Below are 11,806 nucleotides of genomic sequence, written 5' to 3'. Positions count from 1 at the left end.
TGTAATGCAGAAATCCGATTACTGCCTGACTCATGTAGACTCGGAGTTTTCCCATTATCCGATTACTCAAGTGCACGTAAACGTGCTGATTAGATTACTAAAAAAAAATTATTTTTTCTGCAGTTATCGGATTATTAAGTGCATCTAAACACACTCATTGAAAATTTTCTAATGCCTTAGAAAATGCCGTTTACTGCAGTTACATTACTCATCTTCACGCCATCTTACAACAATTTTTAAAATTCGAACATGACAAACAAGCGGAAGATGCAAATTAATTTCTGAGCCCAGCTGATCACCCCATTTCACTGAGAGAAGACTGATCAGACATATTTTATTTCATATGTATTTCATAACACAGCCTGAGGCACCAAACCTGCTCTGTCATGTCAACACGATGAGGCATACAGAATCTTTTTCTCCCACTCTTACTAAGGCTTTCTTACAGCGGTGAAGAGCGCTGTGCAAAGTGCATGTAAGAATAAGTGCAGCCTCCAGTGACAGCGCTGAGGATCAGAGGCAGACCCTAAACGCAAGGTCAGTTATGCAACACTACTGCAAGTAACTGACTACTGCATACTGATCAGCTTTCCCAGTGGAGTTTTGCTGGCAGAGAGAGAGCGAGAGAGAGCGAGAGAGAGAGAGAGAGAGAGAGAGAGAGAGAGAGAGAGAGAGAGAGAGAGAGAGAGCCCGCGCGAGAGAGAGAATGCTATGTTGTATTACATCAGCAATATTCTTTCATCATTGCCCTCTGCTCTTTGAAACTAAGTCCCTAAAGGCACAGCACTTATGGAAACATGAAACATTCACCAACAACTTGGCCTTAACGATTTAAATAATAATCAAAAAAATCAATGAAATCTAAACAGACTCTAAATATCATACTGCAATTACACTGCCAGATATTGCAATTGCAATATGCATTGATAAAATTAGTGATGGATGAGCAGAAATGATCAAAAACTGCCCTGAGTTATTTTAACCTGTTTTATTTATTCATGTTGGATCATGTAAACGTCTAAATTATTCCAAACACCCACTGAAACAGGAAGGTTGGATCTGAAACAGTATATTCAAAGCACGCAGAATACTGGGATTTGGATTGTGCCAGTAAGGGAAGTGTGGGCTGATGTCAGTATCGTTTTTTTTCTGTCTATATCAGTCAATGCTGAAATATAGACACCATTAAATATGGGTTTGAAATAGTCAAATCTAAACCTGTGTTTGACGCAAATACTTATTTCTGAGTAATTAACAGCTGATAACTATATGATCCTGATACTGCGCAGCCCTTTTGAGGTTTTTAGAGGCTCATTGGTATATTGCAGCTAGATGCAATGACAGTATGGCAAATGCTAATACTGCAATTGTAAATAAATGTTATACCACATGGCCTAAATTTATCAACGTTCCACCAAGAAATGCATTTTTACTGCAACTGTTATATGATGTGGAGTTTCTCTTTTAAAATAAACTGCACTACTGTTGTGGACTGTTGCTGTAGCTAACTAAACTAGGCCAGAGGTCGGCAACTGGCTCTTTTACTGCCCTGTTGCAGCTCCACAGCAGAATTAGATGTTTAGGTAAAAATAAAATAATCCTCCTTTTCAGTAAAATAAAGCTCTGCTGATCGTTCAACACAGTTTAACAATAAACAAACAGTCTTAAACGCCGGAGTTAATGTAGAACTGCTAATTCACCCTTTAACCCTGAAGGTTGGTGCGCAGACTGCTGGTCACTATAGCAACACAGACAGTAATCTCACCTAGCTAGCAGCTAACGAAACGGCAAAGAGAGAGATTTAAGACGAACATCGATAACTCAGAGACGAACTGACTTGTTTGCATTTATAATCACTCCAGCTGGTTTCCTGATACGTTTAATCTGCAACGAGAAACTGTCAAACACTAGAGTCGCAAGGCTGAAGTCAGTTTCTCATTCACCAGCGTCTTGTTTGAATTTTCCCACTCCACTTTAAATGGTGCAGCAGCTGCAACTCGAACAAGAAGCTGGAGAATGAGCAGCGACTTCAGCCTTGCAAAAGGTCGAAAAACCGTTCTACTTTTAAGAAAATGTTTCCTGCTGGAGATGCGAGAAAAGCAGCTATAGCTGAGGCAAAGCTTAAAGCAGAGCAAAGTAAGTCTGCGTTTTCATTTATATTATATGTTTTAGTGTATAATAGGACATTAGCTAGCACATAAGACATTTTCAGCCAGATGGTAAAACGTTACTTCAATAAAAAGGACATAAAATTCTGTGGCTCCCAAAGTGGTTTTTGTGATTTTTGATGAAAGAACAAAATGGCTCTTGTTATCATTTGGGTTGCGACCTCTGAACTAGGTATTCTGGTACAACATAAACCCGATATATCTTAACGTTATGAACTCGCACATATACAAAACAAATTTCTGAAATTAATTACACTCCAAGTTGAGTTGTGCGCTGCAGTATCTCATTACTGACTGTGATTAACGCTCTGTAAAGCTGTTCAAACAAAACAGTTACTTGAAAAGAATAGATCTGTTGGAGGAGCATAGAGAAGATTCTGTCCTCACCCTGCAAACTGACATCTGGTTGGTTGTCAGGGTGCCAGTCTTGTCTGAGCAGATGACCGAGGTGCAGCCCAGCGTCTCCACAGAGGGCAGGGAGCGAACGATGGCGTTCTTCTTGGCCATACGTCGGGTGCCTAGGGCCAGGCAGGTGGTGATGACTGCTGGGAGCCCCTCGGGGATGGCAGCTACCGCCAATGCAACGGCGATCTTAAAGTAGTAGACTGCTCCGCGAATCCAAGAGCCACCGTGAACGGGGTCGTTGAAGTGGCCGATGTTGATAATCCACACAGCAATGCAGATGAGAGAGATGACCTTGGAAAGCTGCTCTCCAAACTCGTCCAGCTTCTGCTGCAGTGGAGTGCGCTCCTGCTCCGTGGACGCCATCTCGTCACGGATCTTCCCGATCTCGGTGTTCACACCCGTGGCCACCACCACGCCAACGGCCTTACCTGCCGCAATGTTTGTGCCCTGAAAAACAAAAGCCAGAACCAGAAAGTATGTCATGGGTTTTGCCAAAAATTTTATTTACCCAATTATAGTCTACGGGTGAGTTTAAGGGATCAAGTTTAGTCATGAACTATAATAGTGTCTCTCCACTTAGATTATGCAGTCCAGGACTAGGCTTAATCCCTGCCCAGGAAACCAACACTATACATAGTAAATTAGCCAATTTAGTGTCCAAAATTTTCTCCTTCTTCTCAAAAAAGTTAGAGGTTTATAGCCACCAGTTCAGCACTGTGCAAACTGCAAATCTAAATGACCACGTTGAGCTGTTAATCACAGACATGCTTATGTGGTTTCTGAGTAGGGCTGAACAATTGATTTTTAATATTAGAATCCCAAGATGAAAGAGTGCAATTTTCAAATCGCAAGATCCGCAATTTTAATTATATGCTTTATTCAACAATGTCTTAACATGTTTTAAATTGAAAAAATAACCTAATAACACAGAGCTTGTGAGCTGGCAGTCTGTATACATACACACACACACACACACACACACACACACACACGTGTGTGTGTATATGTCTGTTGCTCTTTACGCTGTGTGCTAATGTCATGATGAATGGACCAAAAGAAACAGCCCAAAATTACTTGAAATTAGCCCAAAATTAGTTTCCACTGACTTACATTAAAAGTACAGTAGGTTTTTTCCTTTTCCTGCAAAGTTATCATTTTGGAGATATGAGGTTTTGTTCCGACAACAGTGACATTATTTTGTCCATACGTTGATCTGTTTTCTTGGCTAACTGATTAAATTTGGGGAAATTTGTTTTTGTCCTCATTATTTGCAGTGAAAATATAATTTATGGTAGAACCATTCCTTTAAAAACTTTACAAAGGAGTGACGGTGGAGGCCATATGCCAGGTGTTCTAATAAAAAAAAGGATGTTTAATTACAGTAGAGGTTTTTTGATGCACTTTTGACAAGTGACCATTAGATGCTTTATAACTACAACTGCATGAAAACGGACATACAGGCAGACCAGACGCCCGTCGCAGCGAGAAAGCTGTAGCAGTGAATGGGATGAAACCACACTTACAGAGAACAGCATGTTCTTTTTGTCCTGGTTAACAGCGCGTGGGTCCGGGACTGGGTCCGTATGTTTAATGACCGATACAGACTCTCCTACAGAGGCACAGAGAAAAAGAGGTAGACAGTTAGAAAATGTCAGGATGAAAAAATCATGTGAGCTGCAGCCAGTCTGGCTCAAATGGTCCAGGTGTGCCTGTTAGAAAATAATGAAAAATTCTGCCTAGTAAGCTCTGGAGTCTGGTCTCTTCAGCCCTTCACGTACCACTGCTGTGCTTCTATAAGTCCAGCTTTCTTGTACTGTAAACTGATCCGGCACTTTCGAAGGCTTCATCATGCATCACTTTCCAGATAACCTTTAGTACCTTCAGAATATGCCATGTTATGAAAATGCTTTGCATCTTTTAACTTAATAAAGAAATGTTATGTTTTTACTGAAGTCACCAATTAGTTGTTTGAGGCCTAATTTAACTCCCAATCACTAACAGATATTCCTGACATGTTATAATCTAGAATTAGAAGTGCCTTCTTGTGTCTCTTGCAGCCCAAGGCTGCCATTCACAGCAAAGCTAAGCGTGAAAACAGCCCTCTAAACTGAACTGTGAAGTCCCAAACACCCAACGGCAGAGCCACCAGAAACCGTTTTTTTTCCCCCAGACTACACAGCTGCACTCAACATCTCAAAAGTCCTCTATTAGCAACAAGATTAATGGCTTCACCGCTGATTTGATCACTGTTTAGATCACTTAAATGTTTAAAGACTTGAAACTGTCATCACCAACTGTCTACATATGCTAGAAACTAAAGATTTGCAGCTTACTGTTTAACTCATAGTGAGAGGGGATTAAGTGTTGAACAAGCACATCTCCATACCAAAGCGCACTGCACTGCTTCATAGAAGCTTTTCAACTTCATAGAGTGAAGAGAGAGTGCAGACGGAAATAATCAGTAATTGTCTGAATGGCCAGTTCGGCGATACAGCAGAAAACAGCCAAGGATGGAGAGGCTAAAAGCACTCTGACTGGAACCTCCTGGTAACCTCATCTGTTACCAATTAAGGCAGTGGAGCAAGATGTGAGTCCTACAGCAAAGTTTCCTCTCGTTCTCATTCTAATTCCCCAGCTTTTCTGAGCTGCAGAGACTGCTGACCTCCAGTTAAGGTCAGGGGTCATGGATATATCTTGGGAAGGGGAAAAAAAAAAACCAAAAACATACATTTAAACTACACTGCAGTTCATGCATTCATGCCACTCTTCAACATGCAAAAACATCAACATGAGTAATGAAAAATTTAACAGATCATAATATGTACAGTGGGGCGGCACGGTGGCGCAGTGGGTAGCGCTGTCGCCTCACAGCAAGAATGGCCTGGGTTTGATTCCTGGCCGGGCGACCAGGGTGATTTCTGTGTGGAGTTTGCCTGTTCTCCCCGTGTCTGCGTGGGTTTCCTCCGGGTACTCCGGTTTCCTCCCACAGTCCAGAAACATGCAGTCAGGCTGATTGGATATGCTGAATTGCCCCTAGGTGTGGGTGTGTGTGTGATTGTATATGTCTGTCTGTCTGTCTGTCTGCCCTGCAATGGACTGGCGACCTGTCCAGGGTGTATCCTGCCTTCCGCCCAATGACAGCTGGGATAGGCTCCAGCACCCCACCGCGACCCAGAAGGATAAGCGGTTTAGATGATGTATGTATGTATGTATGTATAATATGTACAGTAATGCAACACCAGTTGATGTTAGGATGTTGAGATGTTCTGGTTCTGAATCACTTTGGTTTCAGTTCCTTGGTTGTACAATTTGTATTTTATCCTGAAACAGCTGTAGTTGCAACAAAAAGTATATTTAAAAATATTTAAGTAAGAATTAAGTAATTTAAGTAATAATTAAGTAATTTAAGAATAAAATAAAAATACAATAAATAGAATAAAGAATGAGAAAGAATAATAAAGAGCCAATGTGAAATGAGCTAAAGAGATGCATAAATATCTGTACATACAACTCTGTTTCCAAAGAAGTTGGGACGCTGCGCAAAATATAAATAAAAACAGAACGTAATGATGTGGAAATCATTTAAACCTGTATTTAACAGAAAATAGTGCTATTAATATTAAATATTAACATGAGAAATGTTCTTGTTTTTTGAAAAATATATGCCAGCAACACGTTTCAAAAAAGTTGGGACAGGGGCAACAAAAGACTGGTAAAATCTGTGTACTGCTTTTTTTTAAAAAACACACCTGGTGGAACATCTCACAACTAATAAGGTTGATTGGTAACAGGTCAGTACCATGATTGGGTATAAAACAAACATCCCAGAGAGTCTTTCAGAAGTAAAGATGGGGAGGGAGAGCGGTTCACCATTCTGTGAAAGACTGTGCAGGCAAATTCAAGAATAACAAATTTTACATAAAATAACAAAGAACTTGGGGATTTTACCATCTACGGTACATAATATTAAAAGATTCAGAGCATTCAGAGAAATCTCCGTACGCAAGGGATAAAGCCAGATAAGTCAGTCTCCTCAGTTCCGAAACACTCGCAGAGTGCTGCTAAAAGAAACGAGGTGAAGCAGCACAGTGGTAAACATGCAGCTGTCCCAACTTTTTTGAAACATGTTGCTGCCATCAAATTTCAAAATGGCCATATATTTTCAAAAGAAACAAATTTCTCAATTTTTAATTATATACAGGTTATAAATGATTTGTACATAATTGCATTGTGTTTTTATTTACATTTTGCAGTGTCCCAACTATGGAAATGGGGTTGTAGAATACACTGACAGACAACTACATCAACAATACCTGTTCAGTTTAAAGTTTTGTTACCATTCTTGTAATAACATTACTCATATGTCTCTAAGAGAACAGTATTATTTTTTGCTAAACGCACTTAAAACAAGTTTTGTCTGTATATATTATCTGTGCCTGTACTTTAGTGCCCGCGTCAACTGAGCGTGCAACCTTGTGAACGTGACCAACAAAAACTACACTTTACACCATCATAAATGAAAAATCTGGTAATTAATTTCAAAATACCAAAATGAAACTGATGGATAAAGGCTGGCATAGTGAAGGAGAGAGCCAGCCTAAACAGACCAGACTTGATTTTCATTCAGAAACAGCTGTAAGATTTACATTTTATTCAAAAAGATTTTATTTCAACTGTATCTACCGGTTAGTGTCTAAGTCTTCAAATAACATTAGTCAAATGATTCATTTCAATTCAGCATAACTGACACTGTTCAGGGCGTGCGCAGCATAGAGACAGACCTTTTTAATAATGTTTACTGTACTTTCTCTATTTTTATCATTTGCCAGAACTCACTGGAAATCATAACATAAGTTAAGAATGAGAAGTGAGATAATGAAGTAATCCCATTACAGTTTGAGAGAAATAATTAGTCATTTGCAGACGATTACGTTTTTGAGTAACTAGCCCAGCGCTGCCTGTGACTATCCTCAAATTCAGTCTCTACATACATATATAGATGCAGAATGGAGTGATGCAGTGATGGTCACGTCTCACCTGTCAGAATGGACTGGTCCACTCTTAGTGTGGTGGATTTGATTGAAGTCAGGCGGATATCTGCAGGAACTTTGTCACCCACTAGAAAGGAAACAGAAAGCATGTTGTCAGAGATAAGCCAAACGGACAGAGAGGGAAACAACTGTTTTAGAGGGCTTCAAATACACTCATACAGCATTACATGAGCTGTAATTCTGAGAACAATAACTGAGGCTCCAACTGAGGCTGTACTCCACTATCAGTGATATAAAGAAACAGGGCCTTGTCCACAAAGGTGGGTGATACGGCAAAAATACATCAACACGAAAACATCTTTTCGATATATGATACGCATCTCAATATTTAGTTTTTCCTCAGGTTTGAGAAGTTGGAACAGACAATAAAGAACCAGTAGTGCCACAATTAAACGGCCCACATCACAGAAAACTGAATTTTCCTTGTCTTTTATAATAAGTTTAAATTAATATGTAAATATTTTAAAAGTTTCAAAATATGCCAGATAATCTCCAGAACCAATTCATTTACATATGAATGACCTATTGAGGCTACAGTAGTTTGGCTCCACCAATTCACACTAAAGTTGTAAGGAGTGTTTCAGCCTGGACTACTTTTTGAATGAGGTGCAACACGTGGCAGCCAAGCTGAATAGGGGTCATCTGCATATATCTTAAAGGCACAGTAACAAAAAACAGCTTGTTTAATTCTAAGGGATAAAGAGAGGTTAGAAAATGGTCAGGTAAAAAATGAATGACATAAAACCACACAAGTGTCATAAGCGCCCCTTATTTGACACTTTTTAATTGCATTAAAGAGAATTAAACAGGGCCAATTATGCTCCGTCCATGCATACTGCAATGTAATTTAGCATAACAACTATAAATTAACAAAAAATATCATACTGGCCACCCTTTGTCTATTAGAGTCTTTCTGGTCGGTGTAGCCGTGAAGCACCTTGTTTACATAAGCAGTGGAGGAACACTGCTAAAATGCCACAGCTGTATCGCTACGGCTCTTAGTGTCTCCAGACATCACTTTTCATGATGATCTGGCCACCATTACAAGCTCAACAGCTACTCCAAAAGCACTTCAAACAGAGGAACACAGCATCACAAGCAATCACACCTTCAACACTTCACGATCAAGCAGCGGCAACAAGTTCTCAGTCTTGTAGCTCCTGTTGTGTGACGCGTTTTTAAATTATTACCCCCCCCAAAAAAATGCATTTTGAAACAGCAATTAAAATGAAAAGCAAGCAGGACCAGTGTTTTTATTAACATTCTGGACTGGAGTAAAAGGAAAAAAAAGTGATAAACTCATGTTGGGCGCATTGGCCAAGTACCAGAAGCACAAGGGAATCTCAAACTCTTCCAGCACACGCGGAGGACCCAGTTAAAGTCCTCTCAATGTGAACCTGTTAAGGTCAGGAAACTGGTCTGGCAAATTTCTCTCGTATTTCGACAAATACACAAATCTAAACCTTATTTTTTTTTTGCAGAAGAGGAATGAAACATATCAAAAGCTTTAAAAAGTTCCAGTTCTTTCTGGCAAAAGATAAAAATAGGCTGTGCATCATTCTTTCCACAAACTTGGGGGTGGGAGGCTTAGTAGTTGCTGGTGGAAAAAAAGGGAAAAAAAGGAAATGTAAACACTTAATTCTTTCCCAAACAAATCTTTGAATCAATGAGGAAACAGATACATGAGCTTTCTAAAACCCCTGACATTTATTGGTCACATGGGAGAGCATTCGTCTCAACCATCCACTTCAGATGTGTAAATGTTGGGTTTATGTGAAGAACGCTTCAATGACGGCAGCTGATTTTTTTTTTCGTCTTCTTTCAGGACAAATGTTCCGGCTGGATTTGGCCTAAGGCCTCTTCGCGGATTCCACAGAGACTCCACATGCGGAAAGGAGAGGATTGTGGTCATCCAGAACATAAAGCTCTGGACACATCTCCTTTTCAGGACCACGTTTTTTGCTAGATGCACAAATCTGCCGATAAGCCTCATTGCCTCTTTACATGGAAAGGGGGGACGGCTGGAGGGCTAGTATTACTCCAAAAAAAGAACACGAAGTCCAAAAATGGGAGAACTATTTTGATATGATCCATGGTGTACAGATGGGTTTACGGCACATCAGCTGATTGGGTTCTGTCCGAAGGGAAGGCCAAAGAGGGAAGGCCAAAGAGGGAATACCAGAGAGGGAACGCTGATGCACTGACCTTTCAGAGGCTTCACTGAGTTCTAATCCAAACTATGGCTGTCACAATCAATTATATATGAAATTTATAACAACAAACACCCTTGAGGTCCTGCTGGTGTGGGTTTCCTCTTTTTTAGTGATCACAAAAGCTCACAAATGCAATTTGAGCCCCCTTGTGGAGAAGATTCAGATTGCTGAACATGGCTTTATTATGACCCGTGGATGTCCTGTTTATCATTCAAACTGCCAAGCAGATTCACTGACGGCCATATTAATAGTTTTTAAGCAAGTAATCAATTTCACTTGAGGAGTCATGACAGCCCTAATCCAAACACATCTGTCCAAGCCTTCATGTAAACCTGAACTGGAATTGAAATACTACCAGCTGTTGAATGACAGCACCAGGGAACAGAGAGTTACTACTGAAATGAACATAAGGAACATAAGGGCTTCCACACACTATTATAGTAGGAATGTAGGATATGTAGGGGTGGGTGATTTTATAAAAATATGATATTGTGATACTTTAAAACAATACAATTATTTATATTCAACATTAGCATTAAATCCAACTAAACAGGGGAAAATACACAAATCAGGCATAACATTATAACCACCTCTTTGTTTCTACGCTCATTGTCCATTTTTAGTCCACCAACCAAAAATATCCAGCCAACTGGATATTTGTGACCACTGATGAAGAACTAGAGGATGACCAACACAAACTGTGCAGCAGCAGATGAGCTATCATCTCTGACTTTACATCTACAAAGTGGACTGACAAGGTAGGAGTGTCTAATAGAGTGGACAGTGAGTGGACACAGTCTTTAAAAACTCCAGCAGCACTACTGTGTCTGATCCACTCAGACCAGCACAACACACAAACACACCACCACCACGTCAGTGTTACTGCAGTGCTGAGAATGATCCACCACCCAAATACCACCTGCTCTGTGAGGGTCCATGGGGGTCCTGACCACTGAAGAACAGGGTAAAAGGGGGCTAACAAAGTATGCAGAGAAACAGATGGACTACAGTCTGTAACTGTAGAACTACAAAGTGCACCTATATAGTAAGTGGAGCTGATAAAATGGACAATGAGCGTAGAAACAAGGAGGGGGTCATCATGTTATGCCTGATCGGTGTATGCTCTCTTTGTAATTAAATATTCAGCTGGTCAGTGTCCGTTAAGCACTGACGATAGCCATGAAACGCTTAGAAAAGCATAGAGTGGCATAATTGAAATCATTACAATAAATGAACTTAATGCTATTTGCATTAAAGAAATAAAAGACTTTGAAAACATCCATACCCTTACATCTGCAACAAGGACACGGACTCTAGCAAATTACACGTGTTCAGTACAGACTGGATCAATAGCAGTGCTGATCATTATATAGAGACTACCTTCCCTCATGATCCAATTTATAAAAATACACACGGCCGTCTAAACGCCCCTAAGCCAAACTAATGAATGTGGAACGTGTACCCGATATATAGCTCAAGTTAGAAAAAGGTCAGATAGTAGGGTAGCCTACTTTATATAGACAAGGAGAAAGCAGCCCTATAAGAATAGCTCTCCTTGAAAAGCTTGTTTTTATTTCAAGATGGTCCCATCAAGAGAAGGTATGGAAAGAGCATATTGGAGCGCGAGTCCAAGTAATGATCTCCTTTTCAAATAATGGTCACCTTAGCACTGCTCTTGCAGTAAGCTTGGACAGATACGGCATAAGAAATGTGGTACAATGTCTTAGAACCTACACCGACCAGGCATAACATAACTAGTGTCTGATCCACTCAGTCCAGCGCAACACACACTAACACACCACCACCACCACGTCAGTGTTACTGCAGTGCTGAGAATGATCCACCACCCAAATACCACCTGCTCTGTGAGGGTCCATGGGGGTCCTGACCACTGAAGAACAGGGTAAAAGGGGGCTAACAAAGTATGCAGAGAAACAGATGGACTACAGTCTGTAACTGTAGAACTACA

The 11,806-nt window shown here is 40.3% G+C and overlaps 1 protein-coding gene across 1 annotated transcript in view; it reads right to left on the bottom strand.

Moving 5' to 3' along the window:
- The window catches only part of atp2a2b (ATPase sarcoplasmic/endoplasmic reticulum Ca2+ transporting 2b), a 58,844-nt gene that overhangs the window by 13,120 nt on the left and 33,918 nt on the right, over positions 1-11,806 (bottom strand). Inside the window, exons 6-8 of the mRNA XM_036587552.1 lie at positions 7,611-7,691; positions 4,097-4,182; positions 2,556-3,020 (exon numbers count right to left, since the gene is read on the bottom strand). Coding sequence (XP_036443445.1) covers positions 2,556-3,020; positions 4,097-4,182; positions 7,611-7,691 — 632 coding nt within the window. The remainder of the gene's footprint in view (positions 1-2,555; positions 3,021-4,096; positions 4,183-7,610; positions 7,692-11,806) is intronic.

This window comes from Colossoma macropomum, unplaced genomic scaffold, assembly GCF_904425465.1.
Source record: "Colossoma macropomum unplaced genomic scaffold, Colossoma_macropomum, whole genome shotgun sequence".
NCBI lineage: Eukaryota > Metazoa > Chordata > Actinopteri > Characiformes > Serrasalmidae > Colossoma > Colossoma macropomum.
This window is presented reverse-complemented; position numbering and strand designations above follow the sequence as displayed.